At 46.6% G+C, this 27540-nt stretch overlaps 1 protein-coding gene across 1 annotated transcript; it reads right to left on the minus strand.

Annotated features, from left to right (window-relative positions):
• Positions 1-333: 333 nt before the first annotated feature.
• On the minus strand, positions 334-8957 carry GRP (gastrin releasing peptide). Its single transcript, XM_074994333.1, has 3 exons — positions 8637-8957; positions 5064-5314; positions 334-1168 (listed from the first exon to the last, which is right to left on the minus strand). The coding sequence occupies exons 1-3, from the start codon at positions 8806-8808 to the stop codon at positions 1115-1117; spliced, it is 477 nt and encodes a 158-aa protein (XP_074850434.1). The 5' UTR covers positions 8809-8957; the 3' UTR covers positions 334-1114.
• Positions 8958-27540: the final 18583 nt, after the last annotated feature.

A 27540-nucleotide genomic window follows, 5' to 3' on the forward strand; every position in this document is an offset into this window, starting at 1 on the left:
AATGTCACATTGTCTAGCCTGATAATGCATTGTCGTATCATCAACCATGGTTCAGTCATCTGCATCGAGAAGTTATTTGTACTTGTTGGGGTCTGGTTTTAGGCTGTTCTACTGTGGGAACTTGGAGTAGCAGTTTCCCTTTTCTCGGTGGGACTTGATGCACAACTCCCCGGTTGAGTTCAAGGGCATCTTTCTACTGAGCGGAGTATACTGGCCAAGCAAAGCGCAACCTGGAGCTGTGGGATGGGCTTTTCAGACCCATAATGTCTTTTAGGAGCCTGTCACTGTCATGCTCTACTGTGTTTCTGGTTCAGGCTGAATTAGGGCCCCCGTGGAACTGCATTCTGCATAGACTGCCTGACCTCTTTATTTGTGCATGATATTCCAGGTCCCCTCCACATTCCACTCTGAATCCCCACTGGAAATGGCACTTGTGGATCAGGCATGAGGATACAGGGTCCATGTACATGAACTTATGCCACTGCTTGGACCACCTGGGGGGTAGAAATACCTCACTGAATTTGGGCCTCCCACATCTGTGTATGACAGGCTGGGTCTTGGCTCATTGAAAACACATCCCTTAGGGTCAATGAAGCAGATGGACAGATCCTAACTAGTATAAATCAGTACAGCTCAATGGGATTCAGTGAAGCCCCATGAATTTATACAACTAATAATCTTGCACTAGATGTGATGAATCTTCCCATTGTTTGTTTGTTTCTATCTGTTGCACCATCAGTCAACATTTTGCAACTCAGATAAAAGCAGAAACTTGGCCTTGGTTGTTACAATTTATTGTGAATGTTGAAAGGTCATGTAGTTTTAACCTAAGGATGAACTGGTTAGAGAGGGTAAATCAGATAACTGGAAGACCCTTCCTAGACAATTATTTACAGCAAAACAGTAAAAACAAGAAAATGCATCTTGGGGTTAAAAATAAGAGTTTAGTTAATGCAGGAACATACAAGAATACAAGAGTTTAGGTATTTTGCACAAACGCAATCTTGTTTACACAAAAGAAACATTGTTAGTTATCTGTTACAACTGAGTGCTTGTAAAACATAAGTCTCTGAAGGATACTATTCTATTTCTTCAAAGTTGAAAGGTTTTCACTTCAGCTTGGAGTGCTTTCTTTCATATTCATAACTTGAAGCAGATAATCGATCATCTAATAAAGAGAAGTAAATAATATTTACAGAACAGATTTGCAAATGTCATATACTGATTCCATAAGCCTTGTGTATAACTGTTCTCTGCATCTATTCCACACAACAAACACACTCCTAAAACTCCGCTCCCCCCAAATTCCCTTGCTAAACGAGACCCAATTTTTTTCCAGAGTTCCAGTTATAGAACATCAAAATATTGGAAAGCGAGTTCATGGAAACGGTTTATAATTTGCTTTGGGTTGCACTTGCAACAACAAAGCCTTAGAACAACAAGCAAAACAGTGCTTCAAAGTTCTACATCTGTGCCGGATTAATTTTGGGTTGGTATTGATTTGCCTGTTGTTAAATGAACTGAGGCAGAAAAACTGGACAGTAAAACAGAAATCAGAATGTTGGAGGGGTATGACGAACATGGGTGAATTGTTAGGATGTGATATTCAAGATAATAAAAGTGAAAAACAAGCATTGCAGACTCCCTGACCACACAGGCAAAATATGAGGAGGCAGTGCAAATATTAGGAATAGAGAGGGAATTGTGCCTAGAACACCACAGTAGCACAACACAACAGTAGTGGGAGATATCAGCTTTGCACACAGAAAATGAGACTGAACAAATCAAGCAGTAGGTGCAGGATTCTAAAAAAACATGAGCTAGATGTGACTCCACAGGGACCTTCTGCTTTTTGTTTTTAAACTCTAGACACTTTTAATCTGGATTTTTCAAAAATGTACCTGGAACACTGAAATTACAGCACAGTGACTATATATACATTATGACTATGTATGCCTTTCTTAACCCTGTAAGCCTATGTCCATGCTACGCACAATAAAATATAACCTCAACAGGATCTTCTCCTGTGTTTTCCTTATGGGACAAGTTTATCGAATGTAATGGGATGAAACCAATAAAGTTCTGCAGAAATTACTCTAAGATCTATAGAAAACACCCATAGAGTTATAGATAATTGGAACTCACTCAAGAAGGGGACCTATCTTCATTTGGCCTCTTAATTTATATGCATGTGAGTCCCTTTTTCCCATTCTGTGCCTGTCTTTGGGTGTTGAGACTTTCAGGAGGAAGACTGTAACATGTTTGGAAAATGCCTTGCACATTGTCAACATTAGTGGACATCAATAGAATAATAATGGCACTTTGTAAGGGAAAAAGAACCTATGTAAATTCCTCTTGTAAACATCCCTAACAAAAGTACATCTAGAATATGGTCTTATATTCTGTAGTTTTCTACTCCTAACATGAAACATACAGTGTGTTGCTTGTTGTATTTCAGGTTCATACATCAGTTTCCGGTAAGAGACTTCCCAGCCCACTAAAACATGCTTATATGGAACACTTTTTTTGTGCCAGTACTTGCCAGTACCAAGTACCAGAACCTCGACAGTCTCAGCCATGGGATTGTCTGGGTGGTGGTGGTGGGGAGCCAGCTGAGTACCAGCTCCTCCTTTTTTTTCCCCTCCCCAAAAAAGCCCTGCTTATATGCATATTCAGTAGGTGGCAGTGTCTGGTGATGCAGGCTTGGATGGACCCTTATGATGCTAACATCTGCACAAGCTCATATGAAATCTACATAATGTAACAGATTGACCATGAAATTGTCTCTGTATAATTTATATATGTTCCTTCAGCCTACATGTAGAATCAGCAATACTGTTTTCTCTGGAGCATTTACTTTGTTTGTTGCTCTGCCTGTCCCTGTAGTCAGCAGCAAATACAGGCTACTGTGACGGATTAAACATGTCTTGGTCTTTCTAGAGAGTTGGCTTCCATTGAAAATTCAAAGAGTCAGAGTTGGGAGTAATTTCATGCAACTTACAAGCTCCATCCTGCATCCGTTGGAGTCTGTGGCAACAGCATTATCATAATAACAAAACCCTATCTGCCAGCTAGTCATGCATAACACATTCATTGTGGTATCTATGCACCTTCGGAAAGATGTTGTACAGCACCACACTAAAATGAAGGGATTGACTGGACAATCCCTGGGTAACAGACTGAATCACATACGTACAGAGGTAAAATCTCCATTCAAAGGGATCCTGCAGATCTCTGATGATTACAGATTTTATGTTCCAAACCTCATTGGCTATCAAATCAGTGCACCAGGATTACACTCGCCTCAGTTTATCAAGGTGGCTGATTAAATAACAATAACATCAATGCTTATGGACTTTGAAGCACATAAGATCCATGGGGGCTCTGTCCCCTATAGAGCAAATCTCAAAAAAGGGCATAGTCTGACTTTAAGGACCTACCTACCCTATCTCTTAGTGGAGTCAGTGGAAAAAACTTCCACTCACTCCAAGAATCATTTGGCTGAGGGCCTGAATAGATTGCTTAGGACAAAATTAGAAGCTTTCTGGCACTGCCATTGAAAAATGCAAAGCAAGATCTTTCATGAGTGCCCTAACTACCAGGCAAGCGGATATGGTGGTGGGTGGGGGGGACCCTCTATATCTCCTGCTAAAGCTTTTCCACTTTTGATTACATAGAAGAGTCATTTGTGGGGGAAAGAAAACACACACAGGACTCCCTAACCTGATGGTTACAGCACTCACTCAGTATGTGGGAGTTCTCCTACTTCAGTAACTTTCATTATTCGTACACACGGGAACAGCTTCAGTAAGGGAGACAGATGGAGTTCCACATGTCGGAATATCCCTGTTCCCAGTGGTTAGGGCAGAAGTGGCCAACTAGGTAGAGACTAAGAGCCAAACTAGCTGTGGCTTGAGTGCAAGGAGCCATGTATTAGCTATTTATTTTTATCTATCTGTAGATAAAAACCAAATACATGGCTCAATGCCTGCCCACTCCCTCAGAGCCAGGTATCTCCAGCCCCCTTTCTTCCCCCCACCCCATCCCACCCTGCTCTGGCTTAATGCCCTCCCCCAGAGCCAGGCACCTCCAGCCCCCTTGCTGTAACCCAATCCCCCTCCCCCATGACTCAGACGCCCTCAGCCCCTCCCTGCTTCTAACCCAGTGCCTGGGACTCAGCAGAGTTGCAGCCACGTGTTTCTCCCTCCAGGCTCTGGAGCATGTGTGCAATGCAGTGATGAGCAGCCGAGGCACAGTTCTGAGCAGGAGCCACATATCACTGAGCACAGCACCACATGCAGCTGGAGAGCTGCAGGTTGGCCACCCCTGGGTTTGAACAGCTCTGGCTCAGGTAGAGGGGAAGACTTGAACTGGGTGTCACCCATACCCCCGGTGAGTGCTCTAACCACTGGGCTAAAAGTTACTCCACTCTCCCTGCAACCCTACTGTGTGAGCACACATGCAGGGCCCACTGATAACTGGCAGGAGAACATATCTACTAGATTGTGTCTCACAGGCGACTAAGGTCTGTGCATCTCACTGGGCCTCAGGCCAGCAAAAGGCAGCCCTGTACATTCACGGAGGCAGAAGTGAAGGCGCTCAGGGCACTTTTACTTAAGTCCCCAGCGAGTATGTAAACATCATGCGATCTTATCAATTTTTCTCCCGCCTATTGTTTGCAGTGATTTTCCGGTCACATTGTGCATTCGTCTATGCAGGGATTACAGCTGATTGTGTGTTTATACAGAGTTTGGCAAGGACTGGGGTAAGTGTATAATACACATAAATCACAATACTTGAAAAATATTCACAGCACCTCTGTTGCATCCAAACCACAGGCTGAAATTTGCAAAATATTTGCTGAGCATTTCTAAATAAATTCATTCATTAAAAGGACAATCTGTTCATTGACGATTTGTGGTCAGGAATAAAGGATACAGTCATGGAATGAGTTGTCCTTTGCAAATTGTTCCACCCGCTCTACCGACAACCCCAGAAGTTAGAAGTTAGCTAATTTGTTTTAAAAAAAAATTAGATTTACAATACCTCCTTTTTGAACTTACATCTTTAAAGCTGCCGTCATGGTCTGTCTCCCAAGTGTTCTTGGTGGACCACGGCAGCTCTTCCCTTAGGATCTGAGCGCTTCTGTTTTCGTTCCCTTCTAACAGCCTTAGCAAATTCTTCAACGTCTCTTCCCATTGCAGGTAATCTCCCGCCTGCTGGACATTGTCAGGTAATGCTGCAAATGGGGTCTTGTTTTCTTCTTCATAAACAGAGGGGAAATCCCCGGTGCTCTTTTTCCCCATTAAATGTCCTGTAAGAACAATCAGAACGTCAAGACATTAACCAAACTCTTATTAGAACGCAGATGTCCAAAGCCACATTCTGATTGGCCAGTGGAGCTGGATGATGTCACAGCAATTCCCACTGGGGCACAGCTGAGACAGCCAGGCACAAAAATCCCTCCGGTCCTATGAGATGGGTGGGGGGATGCCGATGCGGAGAACACACACAAGGGCCTGGAGGGGAGGGCTGATGGGAGGCAGGTAAAAGCAGGGCTGTGAGGCGGCGAAGAAGAGGTTGAGCAGTTAAATTCCTCCCCCTCAACCAAGCGGCTCTTCCTGCCACTTTGGAGTTTTTAGGGCAAGAAGCTAAACACCAGTATTCACAGCCATCTCACGGAGCTGCAAGGGACCTCAGCGAGTCCAGTCCCCTGCCGCGTGGGCAGCGCCAAGCACCATCCCTGACAGGATTATTTTTTAAAAGTCTGTTTGCCCCAGAGGGGGTCCTCAAGGAGTGACCGCGCAGCCGTGGGTTCAAACCAGATGGCTGGACCCCCCCCCCCAACGGAGGCACGGCTCCACTGCGAACCAGAAAGGCCGGGGACCTGTAGCTGAGCGCGGGGCCAAGTAGAGCGTCGGTCAAGGCACAGCTGTGGGAACTAATTACAAGGCGCCTGAACCGGAGCGCGTCGCCTCCCGGCTCCCACGGCCCCAGACACACCTTGAATTCAGAAACCGCGCGGGTGGTTGGGAGTTTGACGCTTCCCACGCGGCAGGCCCGGGGGCCCCTTGCTCCCCCAGCCCTGTCTCCCCTGCCTGCCCCGGACAGGGTCTGCGCGCCCCGCACGCGCCCCGTTCCCTGGGAACGGCGCAAAGGCGCAGCAGCAGCTGGGCTGTCCCTGCCTGCGGCTGGCACCGCCGCTGCCCCGCCCAGGAGAAGCGGACCAAAGCAAACAGCGCTAAACGCGGCACAATGCGGCGGCCAGCGGAGCCCGGGGCAGCGGAGGGGGGAGTCCTGGCAGTGACCAGCTGACGCTGCAGCGTCCGAAGGAAACGGCGGCCCCCCGCAGGCGGGCAGAGAGCCGCGTGCTGGCCATGGAGAGCTCCTGGGCCTGGAAGAAGAGCTCTGCCCAGCCCCGAAGCTCCTTCTCGCTCACCAACGGGAGCTGAGCCAATAAAAATAAATTAACCCCCGCCCCCGTGTCTGCCCAGGGCCGTGAGCTCAACTCTGGAGGGGGCCAGTGAGGGATCTGGGGCAAACAGATTTAAAAAAATCTGCCAGGGGCGGTGCTAGGCCCTGCCGGGAGGGCAGGGGACTGGACTCGATGACCTCTGAAGGTCCCTTCCAGCTCTATGGGACAGACAGGATAGGTCTGGTAAGAAGGACGGTTCCATTGACCTAACGTATTTGACTCCTTTTTAAAGTAGCGTTACCTTATAAAGAGAGAGGACATCCCGGAGAGGGAGTGTATCAGTATCTACCAACTCACCGCCTATGAATGTGTTGCAGTATATGCAGCACTTTCCAACAGCGTGAGATGGTAGATGACAACACAGACATACTCCCTCTCCGGGGTGGCCTCTGTTTTGAAAGGTCTTTGCAATTGGCACATGCAACGGCAAGAGCAGACACGACCCCTGCCATCTTTAAAACCCTGCTGGGACCGAGGGAAGATGCCTCCCCATACCCAGGGCAGCGAATGGCAGGGCTCCTAGTCCCTTCCATGCGCCTCCCAGCAGCACCCTGTCTGCAGCCAGGTTGTTCCTGGAAAGTACTGGAGAGCACACCGCTAGAAAGAGCAAGCCAAAGGTTGTGGAGGTGTAAGGCACATTTTACCCTCAATTGCGCCTTCCGGGGCTTCCCGTCCCCCGGGGGGTGAGCTGATGGATTCCATGGCACTGGGATGGCCTGATGGGCTCCATGGCAACGGAAGGGGCTGATGGGCTCCATGGCACTGGGATGGGCTGTTGGGCTCCATGGCATTGGAATGGGCTGATGGGTTCGCAGAACACCTCCGGCCAAACATTGTCCTTGCCCAAAGCTCTGGGAAAGCTCCTCTCCTGCCAGCCCCTCCTCACGGCTCTGATTAAAGTATATTTTAGATGCACTATTATTGCATTCACCTATCGGAGGGGTAGCCGTGTTAGTCTGGATCTGTAACAGCAACGAAGGGTCCTGTGGCACCTTATAGACTAACAGAAAAGTTCTGAGCATGAGCTTTCGTGAGCACAGACTCACTTCATCAGATACTGGTCTTGGAAATCTGCAGTGAGTCTGTGCTCACCAAAGCTCATGCTCAAAACTTTTCTGTTAGTCTATAAGGTGCCACAGGACCCTTCGTTGCTATTATTGCATTATTATTTGTGAATTCCCTCGTGCCTGGCAGCCCCGCTCGCGGGGCAGGAGCCCTGTAGGCTAGGTGCTGCACAAACACAGACAAACAACAGACTTCCTGCGCCCCGCCTGGCTAGGCACTGCGAGAGAAGGGCGGAGACGTGTCCTTACCCCGCCACGGGCTTTGGCTTGCTCGTTCTAGCGGGGTGCTCTCCGGTGCTTTCCAGGAACAAGCTGGCTGCAGACAGGCTGCTGTTGGGAGGGCCATGGGCGGGGCTGGGAGCCCTTACCATTCACTGCCCCGGGACCGGGAGGCATCTTCCCTCGGTCCCAGAGGGGTTTAAAGGTGGCATGGATCGTGCCCGCGCCGGGCTGGGACAGGTTTGGGTTCGATCAGCCGCTGCAGGTGCCCTTTGCAAACGCTGGTTTTGTTCTCAGTCTGCCAGGCGCTCCGGGGCTGCTTGTCCTCTGGGACGCCGCGGCCCGACCCCTCTGTCGCGCGGAGGCGCTTTACTAAGTCCTGGCTGGGACACCCAGGAGCGCCTCGGCAGATCCCCTTTTCCCAGCCGCGAACTTTTACCCCGCCTCACCGGAGCGCCCGGCCCTCGCCAGACCTCCGGCTTTAGTGAGCCTCCGCGCTCCAGGCCACGCGGCTCTGTGCCGCCAAGTAACTCTCCCCCTCCCCTCCCCTCCCCTCCCCTCCCCACCCCGCCGAGCCCAGCCCCAGCCCCAGCCCCAGGCCGGCGCTGAGGTGCCCGTCTACGCCAGGCTTGCAAACCGCTGCCTCGGAGCTGCCCGTGCGCCCGGAGCCACCCTGCCGCTGCGGGCGGGCGGCAGGGAAGGAGCCGCTGCCCGGAGCGCTGCGGGACGGGAGGACAGACGGCCGGACTGAGGCTCGGGAGCGCACGGGGAGGAGGACCGAGCGCGCCCAAAGTTTCCCGCCGGCCCGGGTGCGCGCTGCAGCCCGCGGGACATTCTCTCCCCGCGCCCCGGGCTCCGTGCGCGGCGCAGGCACTTACCCACCGCCCAGTGGCTGCCCCGGGGGTAGATCTTGGCCAGGGAGGAGGCGCCGCCGCTGGCCTGCAGGGGAGCCGCGGCGCCCCCGCGCACCTGCAGCAGCGCCAGGGCGCAGAGGCCCAGCGAGAGGAGGCAGCGGGGCCTGGCGGGCGGGAGGAACTCGCAGCCCCTCATGGCGCGCTCTGTGCCGGCCGGCTGCGACTCGGGCTGCGGGCGGGCTGGGGTCCGCGGCTCTGGGCCTGGCGCTGCTGCCGCCGACGCTGCTGCTGCTGCTGCTGCCGCGGCCGCTGCCGCCGGCCCGGATTTATAAGGCAGCGGGACGAGGCGACACCTGGCGCCGCCCCCAAGGTGGCTCTGGGAGCGCGGGGGCTGCGGAGCGCACGGCCCAGCCTCCCACCCACGGCGCCCGGCCGGCTCCCTGCTGCGGGGGGCGGGGCGCGGGGCTGGGCGGCGCGGCCTGGCAGAGCCCTCCTGCCCCGGCCCTGGGAGGGGTCTCCTTCCAAATGGGCCGAGCCCCCGACCCCCCCCGAGAGCCAGGGTCTCCCCGTTATCCGAGCTCCACACCTCCCCGCCTCTGGGGAGCCGCGGGGTCACTGGGGTGTCCGCAGCAAACACTCCCCACATGTCCCGCCTGTGGTGAGCGGGTGTTACCGGGGTGCCCCATCGCCCCCCCATATCCCGCCTGTGGTGAGCGGGTGTTACCGGGGTGCCCCATCGCCCCCCCATATCCCGCCTGTGGTGAGCGGGTGTTACCGGGGTGCCCCATCGCCCCCCATATCCCGCCTGTGGTGAGCGGGTGTTACCGAGGTGCCCCATCGCCCCCCATATCCTGCCTGTGGTGAGCGGGTGTTACCGGGGTGCCCCATCACACACCCACCCCAGTGGCCCCGCCACGGGACAGCGCGGGCCCTTCGGCTGTCTGCGCCCACGCGCTCCCCCAGCCACTGCAGGGCTGCGCTGCGAGAGACCCCCCCGGCCCCGCACTCCCTAGCCCGGTGTTATCGCGGCTTCCGCCCGACCCTTGGGGAGCAGGTGTGTCGCCCCCCCGGGCCCCGTCTCCGCCCCCGCCCCCCATTGAGCTTTGTTTCGTCTGTGGGTTGTGAGTGCTGATAAGCCCTCGGGGGCGCCCCCCCACCCAGCAGGGGCTTTACAAGGGGGGGCTCGGAGGTGGGGGTGTCTCTATGTACCCAGTTACAGCAGCTGATAACCGCCCGGCTATTCACTCCGGGCCAGGCGCCCTCTGAGCGATGGCCGCAGTGCCATTGTCTGGCGCACGCCTCCCGGCCAAGCCAGCCCCCCACCCGGCTCCCCCCGGCCCGCCCCGCCCCATCTGTCACCCGCTCGCATTGTCCGGGCCCAGGGGCTAGCTGTCAGCGCAGCCTCCCGCCTGCGCCGGCCCCTCCCTCGCCCCACGCGCTGCCCTGCTGCGGGGGCGTCTGGCGGTATCTCCGCGGCTGCACGTGCCTGGCTATATTGTGTCGGGGGGCTCTGGGGGGCCGCTACACTTATCAAGCCCCTGCCACGGCTTCCGCGGCCAGATGTTTGCTGGTGTGGCTGCCCTCTGCCTCCCTATCGCTTTTGTATTCCATTTGCCTCCTGGGCGAGTTACTTGATGCGTAGGCATTACAAGGACAATTTCCCCCGCCCTTTGCTATAGGCAGGAATGGCACACGTCCCACTTAACTTCATTTACTCCTTCCACAGTACCAGAGAGATAGCCCTGTCCGTCTGTACTCCAACAAAACAAAGCAGCAGCAAAGTAGCACTTTAAAGACTAACAAAATCATTTATTGGGTGATGAGCTTTCCTGGGAGAGACCCACAGGTCCTATCAATGATAGGTGACCCTCCCCACCCTCTTTTTTCTTTCTTTCCTTCTCTTTCTTCCCTCCCTCCTGCTTCATAGATGTCCTGTTATCATTTTTGCTCCAGATCTGTTGAAGTGGGTCTTGCCCACAGAAGCTTATTACTTAATAAATAAAATTGTTTGGCCTTAAGGTGTTGCAGGACTGCTTGCATTTTGTGTGTCTTCCTGTGGCTTTTGGGTGACAAGGGGAGGCAGAATTTGATTTTGGATACAAAATTAGGACTCTTGTAAGAGGTCTTGTTTTGTTTTTCTCTTGCCTGAATTTCACCTTTTTGAATTTTGGTTAAATTCAACTTACTGGACAAACTAATACAAATTGCACAGCTCAGCTTAATGGACAAACTAATACAAATTGAACAACTAGTTACAATTTTAAAAAAAATGCACAAGTGCCTTTTTAGAGCCCAAACTGACAAATTTCATTTGAAACTTCATTTGATTCCAAAAATTCAGTACAGCTGTACTGTTTCTGACTTTTTTCCCCACTGGTCTGTGTTTTATCTCCCACTGTTCACCTGATGTGAATAACCAGATATAATGTGAGTGTTTCTCTGCATAGTTTTAAAATTGGGATGCCAATGCACATTTCTTGAGCATGAATTTATTCATTTCTGATTATTATTGCAATATGGTTGGGGAATACCGAGAGGCCCAGTAAGGATTAGAGTCCGGATGTGCTAGACACTGCACAAACAGAAACTAAAGGACACCCTGTGCCCTGAACCGTTTACCATTCAAAAATCAGACAAGCCACAAGTGGAGCATACAAGTAACAGGAAAAAGGAGGAGGTCTGGGAAACAGGTAGGATTGTGACATTATACAGATAAGCTTGTGCACAACATGCATTTATAATTTATGGTTTTGTGTGTGGCTGGATTCGCCAAAGGCCATTTGTACTTAAAAGGAACCTCACTACTGCATGGACAACAAGAAGTCCTGTGGCACCCTATAGACTTATGGATATTTTGGAGCACAAGCTTTCATGGGCAAAGACCTGCTTCATCAGATGCATCCGACGAAGCGGGTCTTTGCCCATGAAAGCTTATGTGCCAGCATACCTGTTAGTCTATAAGGTGCCACAGGACTGCTTGTTGTTTTTGAAGATACAGACTAATATGGCTACCTCTCTGATACTATTGCATGGGAAATTTGAAAATGGTGCAGCAATTGTTGCAGAGGCAATAAAATAATGCCTAAAAAGAATAATAAAAACCCAGCTTGACAGGATTACACCAAATGCATCCAAATAAGAGACAACCTCAGTGAATATTTCCCTGAAAATCAGTTTTTAACTGCTGGCCAGATCACTGTATAACAGAAAACTCAGAAAATCCATGTCATCCAGGGAGATGAGCTGGGACAAAGAGTTTCTTTTAATTTCTTAGTATGTGATGTATTTGCCATAGTTGGGATTTAATCATGTAGCTCACAATTCTATGGCCTGCTCTATGCTTAACATTTTAGGTTGTCATAGCTATGGCTAGCAGGGAGGTGAAAAATTCGTGCCTCTAAGAGCTGTAACTATGTCAATCTAACCCCAGTGTTGAGGCAGTTGGGTCAATAGAACAAAGCTTCAATCAACCTAGCTACCACCACTCAGCAAGATAGTGATCCCATAGCCCTGGAAAAGATCCTTCCATGGCCATAAGCTACACCTAGACATGGTGGTGCCATGTCTAAACACCTGTAGGCCATATCTTCACTACAGGGATTATGAGCGACTTAAAAGAACCGTGTTCCTACTTGGCACAGAGGTCTTGCAAGTTTGCCAGAGCGTGAAGCTCCTCTGGGACTGATCAATATTCCACTAGATGAAACAATTTCAACTACATTGCAAGAAGAAAGATGCAGTGGAGGAATGATGAGTCCTTTAAATAGTCTAGCAGATTACCTTAAAAGCCATGATCCAGAAAAGCACTTAAACCCAGGCTTAACTTTATGTACTTTAGTAGGTCCATTGAAGTCAAACATAGTGTATGTACATAGATATAGAAAGTCAATGTGCTATTTATCCTAGACTCAAGAGTCAGAAAACAGCAAACACAATGATGCAGTCATGTGGAATTTTTGTAGCATGCATGGTGATTATGCTGCCTGGTCCCATTGTGTCAGGACTGGTACAAATATATATAGGAAAGAGGCATCCCCGGCATGAAAACATTTACAGTGAGAGCTGATCACACAACATGATTTCTGCTCCATGGGAAATTTAATATTTGTACATTTGTTTTTAATCCCAATTCAGGATGAGGAGATGAAAGTTCAAACAATTACAGTGCATTCAAACAATCAGAATAAAATGTTTTGACTTCCCCTGTTTTGTTTCAGCAGCTCTCCTTTTGCCTTAACTACCATGGTGCAGTGGTCAGGGATTCATTTCAGAATCTTTGTTTCTGTTTGATCCACCATGGTTCTTTATCCCTCCTGCCCATATGATCCCCTATGTCAGGGGCTCTTTTCCTTGTCTGGTCTCCATATTGCATAATGCTCTGTGGTCTTCCTGAGGCTTATCTACAGTGATCCTTTCTGGAAATCCTAGTTGCTTGTCCCATATCTCTTTGTTTCAGGATGTATGCAAACATTTCTTCCATATATAAGTTGTGGCATTAGAGAAAGCAGAGAGATGCTTGTATGAGAAATGAACTGAGGTGGAGACTGGGAATATTGGTAGGACAAAGGAGATGGCCAAGTTCTCTCTAAGATGTCAGTATTCAAAGACTGGTAATGGTTGGAGGTGGGAGGAAGGAAGGAGGTATTGCTGTATTTATAGTACAAAGTGCTGTTATAACCTCCTGGTCTATAGCTCTGCACATCACTCTCAAAACTCTGTTACTATTTTGGCAGCAGTATCACACTATGAGTTAATCTTCCGTTTATGACACATAATGAACCCTAATCTTTTTTTTTCACAGATCCTATGCAAATAAATATAACAGCCCCCACATTCAGCATGATCTAGTTCCTTTAAAAATTAAATTGTACTTCCTTGCATTGTCTCATCTCACTCTGCCTCAGGTTATGTTAATTTTACACTGTTCCTTCTTTTCATATTATTATATCATTCATAATTTTAATAAAAGTTTTATTTGTTTTATCCATTAGGTCAGAAATTACAATGGTGAATTATACTGGTATATAAAAATGGTTTAAATGTTAAACTGAGTGGGATTTTTTGTGAATTATTTTATTTTTTCCAGGTTTTTTTTATTGAAGTCTCACTTTTTCAGTATAAACCAACTCCCTTCTCCTCAAAAATATTCAGTTTGGGGTTACAAAAATATTTTGGGGCATTTTGGTTTTTGATAATATTTTCTCATTTATTTTTCACTGGAAATAAATCATTTCCCAAATAGCCGTCCTGGTTTCTCTCCCTCTCTCTCTCTCTCCCACTAACTTTACATGTTACCTACCACCACCATCAAAGTCTAATCTAAACACCTGGTCCTGTTTTAGATTGAAAGCTGAAGGACTTCACCAGGCATTTTCTCTCCCAACCCGTTTCTAAACAGAGAGCATCTGAAATCAGAAACTTGGGTGTCAAAATTTAGGGAGTGTCTGAAATCTGAACCTGGAATCAGATTAAAATTTTTCCCACAATGCACCTACATTTCAGTTAAAAACTGTCCTGGATCCTCAGAGTGTGCTATGCTTCCAGCCTTTATCTAGTCTTTCCAGGATGGTGCCTTTCTTCAGCTATGTCCAGATGGCAGGGATTTGTCAACAGAAATTTTTGTCAGAAGATGTCTTCAAGAGCGAGCTGCTGTGGCAACAGAGAGCCACTGGATTGCCTGGCCGCTCTATGGGCAAAGCGGCCAACTGGAAGCACAGCGGACAGTGGTGCTTGGTGTCCCAGAAGCCCTGTCTGTTGACAGAGGGCCCCCTGGAATGTCCAGACTGACTTTCTGCTGTCAGAGATCTGTCAACAGAGGCATTATTCCTCTTAGAGAGCAGGGTACAGCTGTCAACAAAAGTGCTGCCTTCTATCGACTTACTGTCAACAGAATGCCTTGGGAATCTGGACGCTCCACAGGTTTTGTTGGCAAAATGGCTGCTTTGCCGACAAAACCCTCTAGTGTAGCCATTGTCTCAGTGATATGTCCAGGGACTTTACTTTTATCGAGGTCAAGACCCATGATGAGGGCCCTTAAAATTCACAGTCCATTTTGGTCAATATAATGGTAATAGGATTACAAAAACAGCAAATTTCATAATTTCAGATATTTAAATCTGAAATTTCACAGTGGTCTAACTGTAGGGACTCAGACCCAAAAAGAAGTTTTGTGTTTGTGTGTGTTGAGGGTGTGTCAGAAGGTTATTGGGGGGAGAGTTGTGATATTGCTACGCTTACTTCTCAGCTGCTGCTGGTAGCCGTGGCCTGGCCTTGCTTTCAGAGCTGGTCAGCTGGAGAGGGGCAGCTGCTGGCCAGGAGCTTGGCTCTGAAGGCAGAGCTGCTTCCAGCAGCTGCACAGAGGTAAGGATGGCAAGGAACGGTATTGTTCCCCTTACTCCTGCCCTGCTGTTGCTTCTGAGCTGGCCACCTGGCCAACAGCCACAGCTCTCTGGCCCCCCAGCTCTGAAGGCAGAGCAGAAGCAAGGGTAGCACTAGCAGTACCCCCTAAAATAATCTTGCGAGCCCCTGCAACTCCCCTTTTGGGCCAGGCTCTCCAGTTTGAGTAACATTGGTCTCTCCCCTGAACCATGTATAGCAGAGCTGTCCCATTCATAAAACAGTTTGGGGTGGTTGCCCCATGGGCCTGCATTTTGGGGGACTCCACATTTCTGGGGAGCGTGTGGCCTGTGTGCTGCAGGCGTCAGTGGCAGAGCAATCAGCCCTGCTCCACTCAGGGGACATGGGTCCTGGGGAGAAAGGAAGGATCTGAGGCCCTGCGCCCTCCTATGGATAGCTCTGCTGCATAGTATAGGATAAAAGCACATGCAAGGCGATTTAATGGTCTGTAATGGATTTTTTCATGGCTATGAATTTGTTAGAGTCTTATTGATGTTCCATCAGGGCACTACCCATGATCCAGGGTGTCAGCACCTTTTTTCCCTGCTGTGGTCCCTTCAGCATTTCCAGATGAGCTTGGGTCACTGTGGGAGGCTCCCTGTGTTGAGAATGGTGCAATCAGCAGATGTTTGCAGGGACAATGTGGAGCCTTTTCAAAACAAGACATTGTGTGTCAACTAAACTACACCATATAGGGACATTGCACACATTTCCCTTCGCGCTTGCCAGCTTTTCCTTGCTTGACTAGGGGGGCCTTGTAGGCAGGCTGCACACTTGCATGAGCCCAACCTGACCTCGCCCAACTAGCCAAGAGTGAATTATCTTCGCAGCTGAGAAAGCAAGATTCTTATCCACCCTTTAACAATCTGTCTCACATTCCAGTCACATTGCCCCACCAGACTGAGGTAAGCCAGGAGCTGTGGTCAGACAAGAAATTACCCATCCACATCCAGCAGATGCCATCGGCCAACAGTTATTAAAAGTTAACAGGCTGGTGGTTTGTCTCCCTCAGAGAGCTCCATTCACACCTCGTTCTTGATCATCCATTTGTACCAACCCAGATACATCCCCATGACCTCCACACAGTTAATTCATTGCTCATTTTTCCAATCTCTAGAAAGAAATAAACTCCTTTATACCACATAGGTAACAATGTAAAATGAGTGGGAAAACTGAATCAGATGCGCTTTTCACAAAAACAATGCAGAAAATTTCCACTTACTCCACAGAAATATCTCCAAATTTTGAGGTGCCAAAAGCCTGATCCGTCAGGCTGCTTTGAGAGTGTAAGTTATGCCTGGGATCAAACAGGCTTTTTGACTGGAGGGACACAAAGGTGACATAGATCCACTTTTGCCCCCTTGTCCCTCAGCCTAACTGAGCATATCTGAGACACAGCTGAGGATCCAACCTTACATATATGTACTGTGTTGTACATTGCTAGCGTTTCTTTTATACATGCCATTGAGGGCAAGAATGTTAATATAATTCCTCACCACATTTTTTAATTTTCTTGTTAACCTTTTCAGAAAAAAAATAACTAGATAATACACAGGAATCCCTCAAACTCAGGAAAGACTCTTCATACAAGAAATACAGCTAATCCATTTTAAGTGACTCACCCTTATTTGTCTGAGACAGCTTTTCTTTACTAAAGCAGAAATTCACTGACATTTGCATATGAACGTCAAGAAATAAGCTCCCTAATTTTAAAGCAATGTTCAAACTTCTTTTATGTCTACACACTGGAAAAGTTAGTCACAATTGAGCTTTCTGGTAGGAAGACATTAATGGCTTTTAATTTCAATAACATTATTATTATACTGTTATTTCATTTGCTTCATTTACATTCCAGGCAAATATGATTGTTCTTCCATTAAAGCAGATTTTATGGAAATAACAGGCACAAAAGATTAAAAATGCTGTATATCTTTCACCAGTCCGTTTTCAGTCAGATCCTGAAATGTTAGAGCAGGGGTGTGCAAAGTGTGGGGTGGGCCCCCCTCAGTGCTTGGTGACATTACATAGGATGGCAGGGAACAGCATGATTGGCTGCTGGCTCTCAGGTTCATCCACCTCATTCAAAATGTTGAAATATGTTACTGTTTGTGTGTGTGCGTGTGCGTATTCACATTTATGTTCCGATTAATAACATTTTTACATTCCGCATATTCTTTTACACATGCTGAAAGCTGTTTTGTTTTTTTTTAAATGAACATAACTGAACTTTCCATTAGTTTGGATTATCCTAGACAGGTTGGTGGGGGTGGGGAGAAGGGGCTTTTCACTGCAGGGATGAAAAGTGAGGGCTGGACATAAATAGTTTGGTCAGTTAGAGGCTGCTATATGGACAAAGCTGATAACACCTTGAACATATCAGCCACAGCATAATAAGGCAGAATCACTAAGGGATACTTTGTAAATGTCTAACATGCTGAATTCCATACTGTGCAGTTTTCAGAATCTGGAAACATGCTAGATGATTGGCTTCAACTACTGCTTCCTAAAGAATTGCTATTTTTCTGTGAAGCGGTGAGAAAAGAACCACAAGTTAAATAATCAGTTACTGAACAATTACGCAACAAAAAAGCATTTATCTAACAATAGCAAGGTTAATATTTTAAAATTTTGGATTGGTGCTATATTTTATAAATCTATCCAAGGCATGACCTGCCAAAGAGGTTTCATATGATACCTGTTTGTATGCCTTTGTTTAGTTAGATGAGCCATATTTATTTCTGCAAGTATGATACAATTGTGGAGATGAAATATTATTTGTAGCATCCAAGTGGGCAGTGTTTACTTTTTTGAAGTTCAGAAGATCTCTTACTGGCCTGGTGCATCTACCATAAAAATTAGTGGGAACTAAAATGGATCTTTTTAGGGACAAGGCAATGCTGTTTGCGAAAACTTTGAGAGTACAGGCAAGTAGGGCTTTGAAGGGCTACTTTATGTACTTACATATTGCAGGACTAGACACTGGCCCAACCTAGATACCAGTTCTGTAACAAGCTAATTTTGCACTTTAGGCAAGAATATAAAATTGTGTTCTTTCATGTTTATATATTCATGGCAGTTATTTCATAGAAAAAGGGAAAATACATATATATCTTGATACATATAACTATTAAACCTCACCATATCAGGTACTATCAGGTATTTGTTTATAATTGTACTTTGAGTGCTTTTAATGAGGCAAACTCATAAATAATTGCATGACAATTAATATTATTCACTAGCTTGTGTTCTATTGATAAAATGGACATATAGTTTCTGATAATCTCTCCTGTCCCATGGATTCTCAAAGGTAGTTCTTAGTTAATTTTAGTTTATTAAACTTCTTTTTCAAGAAGCCACAATCACTGGCAAGCAGAGAAATATTTGCAAGGTGATTTCCAAATTTGGATAAGATTGGACCAGATTTTATTCATGACTTAACCGTAGAAGGTCTAAACTAGTGGCAGATAAAACATTTGGCAACAGCGCTAATGCCTGATGTTTAAAATGCTGAATCTCTGATGAAATTTCCGAGACATTCAGGTTGCTGTCATCTTTAAAACTTAAATCTCTGGAAAATAGTTATCTTGCACATTTGAAACATAAGTTCAGCAGATGGCCACATTTACTTGACAATGCAATAAACTCATACACTCATAACTTTCTCCCGCTTCAATTCTTAAACTTAAATACAATAGCCTTTAAATGGCTCACACTCCCTATTAAAAGAGTTATCCTGAAACTTGGAAACATACATTTAAGGGATTGCCACACTGATGTTACCATGGACCTCATAAAGGAAACATCTTTTTAGCCATCAGACAAAGTCTTTGTTGCAAAACATATTATTTTACTATATCAGTTTGAAAAAGATGCACTCCTAAGGAGTGTTCGAAGTTGATTGTCATCAGCGCTGGCATGGCATGAGGCATGAGCAAAGATAGCTTAGTAGCTGACGTAAAATAATTAATTTTCTATGTTATTTTTTGCGCCCCCCGCCCCAGGTTCAAAAAGAACAAGTGCCGAGCCCTGCACTTAGGCTAGGGGAATCCCAAGCACCGTTACAGGCTGGGGACCGACTGGCTACACTGCAGTTCTGCAGAAAAGGACCTGGGAATTACAGTGGATGAAAAGCTGGATATGAGCCGACAATGTGCTTTATAGCCAAGAAAGCTAATGACATATTGGGCTGCATTAGTAGGAGCACTGCCAGCAGATTGAGGAACGCAATTATTCCCCTCTATTCGGCACTGGTGAGGCCACATCTGGAATATTACATCCAGTTCTGGGCTTCATATTACAGAAAGGATGTGGATGCATTGGAAAGAGCCCAGTTGAGGGTGACAAAAATGATGAGGGGGCTGGAGCACATGGCTTATGGAAGAAGCTTAAAGATTTGAGCTTATTTAGTCTGCAGAAGAGAAGAACGAGAGGAGGGGGGTTGATCGCACTCTTCAGCTCCCTGAAGGGGGCTGCCACAGAGGGAAAAGACAGTTACACTTCTTTCTGTAACTGGTGTTCTTCGAGGTGTTGCTCATGTCCATTCCAATGTAGGTGTGCGCATACACACATGCCGAGTTGCCTTGCAGAGTCTCACAGCAGCTTTCTGTAGTGGTGGCGGATAGGATGAAAGATCGGCTGGTTTCCTCCCAGAGGATTTCCCCCTGGAAAGTGGCATGTATTAAGGAATGCATGGGCACCACCTCTGCCAATTAGGGCTCATTCTACAAGGACACAGGCATATCCAGCAGCATTCTTGGCCCATGTCCCAATTCAGGAGATCTGTAGGGTAGCCACCTGGTTCTCCACATGCACATTTGTGGCTCATTACACAGTCATTCTGGGGCTCCGAATCCATCTCCTAACGTCAGCTTGTATTCACCTACACCAGCATGCACATGAGCAGTCACTCGAATAAGAAAAGATAGTTTCCTGTTCCGTAGCTGGTGTTCTTCGAGATGTGCTGCTCATGCCCGTTCCAAAACCTACCCTCCTTCCCCACTGTTGGAGTAGCTGGCAAGAAAGAACTGAGAGGGGTAGGAGGTCAGGCAGTGTATACACTGGTGACCGTAACAGCACCACTCCAGGGGTTGCTGCACCAACCTGATGGCTACTAGCTAGGGGAAAAAGACTTCCAGTAACTGACCAGGCATGTGCACACACATGTACATTGGAATGCACATAAGCAATCACTCAAAGAACTAAGCTATTCTCAGTGGCGGCAGATGACAGAACAAGGAGCCAAGGTCTCAAGTTACAGTGGGGTAGGTCTAGGTTGGGTATTAGGAAAAACTATTTCGCTAGCAGGGTGATGAAGTGCTGGACTGGCTTGCCTAGAGAGATGGTGGAATCTCCATCCTCAGAGATTTTTCTAAGACTAAGTTTGACAAAGCCCTGGTTGGGATGATTTAGTTGAGGTTGGTCCTGTTTCTGAGACATGACTGTGACTGCCCTGAGCCCTTGGAGTTGCTCCAATGAGACTTGGGGGGCATTTCAACTCTTCTTGCAACCCTAATCTTCTATGTGCTAAGTGCTGTTCACAAAACAAACTAACCTCACATCCTGTACTGAACCATTATCAAGACTCACATCAGAATCAGAAAATCACTGTCTGTAAATGAAGCCAGTCATAGGATCATGAAGACTGCAGAGGGAACAACAGTGGTAGCTGTAGGACAGAGAACATTTGATTAATTCCCTCAAAAGAGGATGCATGAAGAAATCATGCTAGGCACTGCATTTCCCTTCAAATAAATATCCCCAGGACACCTGCAAGTGAGGCAGAGGTTATTTTACTAGCATTTTGCTGGTGTGTGGCTCCCCCAGTTGTTGGTTTCTTATCAGATGTAATGTGTTGGGGTATTTTGAAAAGCCATTTTTCCCTTTGTTTCAAGCTTTTTTAAAAATGTTTTATAGCCATGCTGTGAAGAACAGCATAAAAAGAGAAGAAAACCAGCATGAGCTGTGGATTTATTGTAAGACAAGTGGGGTGATTTATTGTTCTCCTTTGCTGTATGACTGGCATAATGCTAGGTCTGAATAACCAGTGGCAATCTATAGTGCATGCTGCTGAAAGTGAAATGTCACAGGCCAAATGCCACTGTCAAAACATCACTAACTAAAATGTCATGCAAGAAACTGGGTAACCCAACATACCCCCACAATACAATCCAGGTGTGATTAGACTTTTGTGTTGAAATGATCACAAATTAAAATGGGACGGCCTCATTCCTCAGTCCCATGCTGTATGTCTTAATATTGCTCCTTTTGTCTCTGACTATACTAAAGCCTGGAAACGTGGGAAAACAAATCTCTTCCCAAAGTCAGGGATCTTCAAAAACAGGCCCTCCGTCAATGGGCAATATACACAGCAGCAAGGGATGTTCAAATCCTTTTCTCGTCTCATGGGTCTTTTTCATTCCAGCATTGGCTTCCACTGGAGAACAGTAAGAGAGTCTCCACATTTCTCCTCGAGTGCTTTGTCAAATTCCGTATCCACATTCCCTTCCCACCCACGTCTGCCAGGTACTTAAAGTTGCCATGCCCATAGGGTTTCTCTTCTCATTGTTGCGTAGAAGTGTAGCTAGATGGAAACAGCTTCAGTTAAGCCATTAGGGTTTTTCATTTATCCAGTTAAAAAGTTATTTGTGCTGCCTGTAGTATCCTGATTGCTCTCAAACCCTTCCCCCCCACCCCCTGGTCCAGCTGGAGGCCTTGCTGGAATGGAGAGAAATGCCCTAAAATGATTTCACTTGTTTTTTTCCAATAGAGTCTTAATGATCGTTATCAGCAGGTATTCACAAAGTGCTGAAGCTGCCTCCCTACCATCCTTATTCAACATTTATTTCAGAGCACCTGTTGGGCTGTAGGGACTCACACACCATTAACTTCAAAGTTACAAGAATACTTCTGGCAGGCAGCTCCTCCACCTAGAATCTCTCATATTAAATGCCGACAATTTTGTCTGAGCTGTCCCAGCTTCTAAGGGAAATTGCAAGCTAGATGAAAAGCTGCCTGTTTGAGGCAGAGGTTATGAGAATAGGAGGGAAAAAGCTCTTTGAAGAACCAAGGGGAGCTATGACCTCATCTTTCATTGCAGTCGTTTGTCTTCTGATAGTCCAAGTCCTGCACAGTCTTAGAATCCTAAGAGACTAGTGGTACTCCAGCATAGCCTGGGTATGTCCCTTACTACCTGTGAGATGTGCACAATAGGGCTCTCATCACTGTTTGGATCTCTAGCTGCTACTGTAACAAACAATATTTTCAGTTGTGGTTGGTCCACTCCCTAGTCATGGCACAGTGAACTGTAGCAGCACATCTCTGACAACTTTCACTCTAGCACAGCGGTAAGAAACCTGCAGCTTGGGGGCCCGGTGCATCAGGGTTCTAAGGGTGGCCTGCAAGCCATTTTGATCACTGTTGCTCATTCACAAGGTTGCCAGATTCCACTGGTTTTCACCTAGGTCATTGCGTTCCCTGGGGTGTTGCTCAAGTGACACACAAGCACAGCAAGGGCACCTGCCGTGCGGCGTGAGAGCTGTGCGCTTCCTCTACATCCAATCAAAGCGCTGCCACGGTTTGATGTGCACAGCTGGCACATTCTAGGTACACAAGTGCAGTTAGCAAAACCACGCTGTCCTGGGAGACTTAGTTACAACAATCTTCTGGTCCCCTGAGATGTGAGCGGGCCATGTGAGTGGCCCTCCTCCTAGCCTAAGATGCCCATCGCTGCTCCCAGTCTGAGTTCACACTTATTTCCAGGTGTTGATCTCTAAGGCAGAGGAATTCCCTCACCTCTTGAGTATCGAAAGCAGAAAGGACCTTCATTGTAAAACATTTCACATGAACCCCCTCCGCCTATCGTAACATAAAGATAAATCTCCCAAGGTAGCTGTGCAATTGCCTCTGCTTGAAAGGTGCCCTGCTCTTTCTTGAGGATCTTGGTGTTTTAACAGTGACCCAGACTGTGGTGAAGGAGGGTCAGAGATTTGGGGGGGACTGATACTGTGGAACCAGGGCCTCTGATTGAGGGGAGGGACAAAGGGGCCACTGCCCTGGGAAAAGGGTCCAGGGCTCCTGGGTGCTACCACCTCAGCAGCAGCAGCTGGAGTTCCAGGCCCTTTAAATCACCGCCAGAGGCTCGGGTGGTGCACACCCAGCAGCAGGAAAGGGCTGGCTGGGAGAGGCTAACCACCCGCCCTGTGCCTTCCACCTGAGCTCTCCCTCCCTCAAGCCTAGCAATATCTGTCCTCAGCCCTGGTCGAGCCCCCACACAAGTGCTTACGGTGCCTTTGAAACACATATTATGCGTAGGGTTCCTTGCCTGTCATGGAGGTTGCCGAAGTCATGGATTCCCTGACTTCCTAAGACCTCTGTGATTTCTACAGCGGTCACTGTGGCTGACTCCTGAGCCATGCAAGCAGCAATACTTGCATCTCTCCATGGCGTTGTCCAGAGTGACAGCAGCTCCCTAGGACTCCCTCCTCCCCTTGGTAGCAGCTGGAGTAGGGATGGCAGTGGAGGTGGACCCGCTGAGGCTTCTCCTCCCTCTGCACTATGGGTATCATGAGTCTCTGGGGTTTCCCCCAGGGATTCAATCAAGAGTACAGGGCTGTCCGTACCAGTGCTGATCCCCTATGCAGACCAGCACTGGCATCCCTCCATAGGGGAGGCTATGGGGGCAGAAACTGTAGGGGGTTGCCAACTCTCTCAGACCAGATGCCATTTGCTGCAATGGTATCTGGTCCCTCTGGCAACTTGCAGCAGAGCAGGGCAGGATACTCAACTGCAACCTCAGGGCAGCAGGCAGGTGGTGTGAGGGAGCTGTCCCTAGGGTGCTACCAGTGTGGTGTCCTATGCAGCTTCATATGCCTCAGGATGGCCCTCACCTAAGTCATGGACAAGTCTGGGGTCGTGATTTTTTCTTTGATGCCTGTGACCCAGGCATGATTCGTACAAAAAAACTCATGATTAAATTATAGCCTTACCTAATCAGTCTAGTGGGTTGTTTATGCGCGCACTTGCACAGATCTAGTTGAAGCAATGCAAGCACTTTGTGGAAACCAAAAGCAGTTTCTTGGTGTCTGTCACTTTGGAACAAGCATAAACCGTTCTAAACTGGGACTGTCAATTAATCGCAGCTAACTCACACAATTAACTGAAAAAATAATAATCCTGATTAATCACAGTTTTAATCACATTGTTAAATAACAGAATCCCAATTGAAATGTATTAAATATCTCTGGATGTTTCTCTACATTTTCAAATAGATAGACTTCATTTACAACACAGAATTCATAGTTTATAGTGGTCATTTTATATTACTAATATCTGCACTGTAAAAAAGGCATTTTTTATAATTTGTCTCGATTAAATATGTTAGTGCAGTCTTTCTTGTGAAAGATGAACTTACAAGTGTAGACTTTGTGGGGAGGTGTGGGGAGTATATAACCTCATTCAGCCAACTGTGAAGACAAGTAAGTCTGTTTACATTTCCAAGGTGTAACCTGTTCACTTTTTATTTAGAATGTGACCAGAAAGTGAGACCAGGCATTTGCATGGAACTTTGGACCTGGCATGGAAAGGTATTTAACACCAGATATGCTAAACCTTCGTATTCTCACTCTTATTTTGGCCACTGTTCAAGAGGACCTGCTTCTATGCATTAATTATTTTTGTGACTGAACTCCTAGAAGGAGATGACATGCCTCCTGCTGTTTCACTGGCATTTCATGTTATAGCGGTCTTGGGTGATGATCCAGCACGCTGCTCATTTTAAGAACACTTTTGCTGCAGATTTGAAAACACTACTATAGGTACCAATGAGAGATTTCTAAAGAATGAAACAGCACTGGGCTCAAGGTTTAAGAATCTGAAGCGCTTTCTAAAATCTGGGAGGGATGAAGTGTGGAGCATGATTTTGAAAGTCATGAAGATCAACACTCCATTGTGGAAACTACAAAACTGCAACCAACAACAAGGAAAATCAACTTCCTGTTGGTGGCACCTGACTCAGATGATGAACATGAATGTGCTTCAGTCCATTCTGCCTTGGATCATTAACAAGCAGGACCTATCATTAACATGGACACACATCCTCTGGAATAGTGGTTAAAGCACGACCCCACTATGTGAATGCCTGTTCTCACTTTCTGGTGATATGAAAAAGAGAAGTGGGCAGTATTATCTCCTGCAAATATAAAGAAAGCTAGCTGTCTCAGTGGCTGGCTGGATAAGGAGGCAGACTGAGTGGACTTGTAGGCAGTAAAGATTTAGATTTTATTTTTGAGTGCCGTTTTTTATACATTTTATACATTGACCTTACCTACATTTGTAAGGTCAATGTTCACGATAACGTGATTGCGCAACAACACTTGTAATGGGGCAAATTTTAAAAATACACTTTTTGGTTTTTACAGAGCAAATGTTTTAATAACTACAAAGTGAGCACTGTACATTTTGTATTGTGTTGCAGTAGAAATCAGTATTTGAAAATGTAGAAAACATCCAAATATTTCTGTTAACAGCACCATTAATCACATGATTATTTTTTCATATCATGTCAGATCCCTAATCTAGGCCCAAATAAGCATGGTTTAAACCAAATAAGAGCGCCTCCTTAGCCTTTCACACCAGTTTTAATAAAATCAGTTTTAAAACATCCCTTTAGATTTGTGCAACTCAGCATATAGACAAGCACTGAAAAATCATTTGAGGGTAAAACCCAAACCTGAACAGATGCTTGAATGAAAATGTCTTCTAGATCCCTTATCAGTCAGTCACTACACCTTAATTAGAATGAGCAGGTGTCAACATGGGAAACGTTGGGTGGTGGAACATGTTGGAGAAAGAGGAGATGGAGTGAGGACATCTGCAGATACTACCTGACAAAAGAGAGAGGCGGATGCAAAATGTTTCCCCAATCTACCCAAAACCTGTCCACGCATGTTGTCCCCAGGATCAGTGTAACATTGTGGACAGTGTTTGTGAAAGGCAGATTTAAACACTTGCTGTACTTTTCCACTTTATTTGCATCCCATTATAAACTAGCCTTACTCTTTTTTGTTTTCCCTTACTTTGTGACCGGTAATTGTGGTTGTGATGAACAGTAACTTGAGACAAAAATGACTAAGTAACCATCCTCCCTCCATACTAAGGATCACAGAGACAGTTAACTTATTGCTATCAGAGATCCACCACTATTATGGTCACTAAATGCCCTCAACCCCTTTGCAAGTTAGATCATCTTCCAAGCTCAAAGCTGTGCATAAGGGTAAATTAAGCACCTTTGGAGATTTGCATGCTAGACTCAAAAACGGACAACTCTGCATCCTGCTCTCCTTCACCTCAGCTCTGTGATTTTAGAACCTAGCTCTTGGAAGAGTTCCTCCACCTTGTACAGCTAAGTGATGTGAAATGAAACATCCTGCCCACTCAAAAGAGAAAGGGACATTCACAACAAGGCGGCTGCTGCCCTTGTAATACAATTTCTCCATGATACGTGGCATTTTTTGGAGGGCATAGTTTATAGCGACCTTTTAAACTGAGCAGTGTTAGTGTATAATGCAACTTCTATCTATGACAAGAAGTTGTTACACAGGAAAAAGGATGAAAAGTGGTAGGTGAGGCTGAGAGAGTGTCCTCCATCCTAAATATTCACAGTGTGGCAGAAAATAAGGGCAAGTCTACAGTACAAACTTGGTGCTGACTGGATGCCTAACACAATGAATGCAGTGGAAATGGAGTAGGTTAAGTGGTGATTGGATGCCTAGCATAGTTAATGCTAGTGGAAATGGTGGTAGGTTTAGAAGTTAAAAATTACTTAGAAAAGATAGATGTCTTCAGGTCACCAGGGCCTGAAGAAATGCACCCTGATAACACTCAAGGGGCTGGTAGTTAATTGCTCCGATACCACTTCTATCATCTTTGAAAAGTCATGAAGTTGGGAGAGAAGACTGGAAAAGGGCAAATACAGTGCCCATCTATAAAAAGGGAAATAAAACCAATGCAGGTAACTTCAGATCAGTCAGCTTAACTTCTATGCTAGGAAAAATAATAGAGCAAATAATTAAGGAGCTCTTTGCCAAAAATCTGGAAGATAATATTATTTAAAAAAAAGTAACTGTCAGCATAGATTTGTAAGAAACAAATAATGTCCAACCAATCTGATAGCTCTCTTTGACAGGATAACATATCATGTGGGTAAGGGGGAAGTGGTAGGCATGGTATATCTAGGGGTTTAGTATAGAATTTGATATGGTCTCCCATGATCTTATAAAAAAAACAGGGAAATGCAACTTAGATGGGGCTAACATAAAGCGGGTGCATAACTGGTCTGGATAAACATTCTCAGAGAGTGGTTAATGGTTCATGGTCATGCTGCAAAGGCAAAGCAAATGGGGTTCCACAGGGGTCACTTTTGGGACTGGTTCTGTTCAATAAATTCATCAACAATTCAGATGACAGAGAGAGTACATTTATAAAGTTCACAGATGATACCAAGCTGGGAAGGGTTGCAAGTGTTTTGGAGGATAGG

Source organism: Carettochelys insculpta, chromosome 5, assembly GCF_033958435.1.
Source record: "Carettochelys insculpta isolate YL-2023 chromosome 5, ASM3395843v1, whole genome shotgun sequence".
Taxonomy (NCBI): domain Eukaryota; kingdom Metazoa; phylum Chordata; order Testudines; family Carettochelyidae; genus Carettochelys; species Carettochelys insculpta.

Coding starts and splice junctions, on each gene's coding strand:
- GRP (XM_074994333.1), bottom strand. CDS start 8,808: ATGAGGGGCTGCGAGTTCCTCCCGCCCGCCAGGCCCCGCTGCCTCCTC. Junction 5,315..8,636: donor GGGCAGCCACTGGGCGGTGG/GTAAGTGCCTGC, acceptor TTGTTCTTACAG/GACATTTAATGGGGAAAAAG. Junction 1,169..5,063: donor ATGACGGCAGCTTTAAAGAT/GTAAGTTCAAAA, acceptor TCTCTTTATTAG/ATGATCGATTATCTGCTTCA.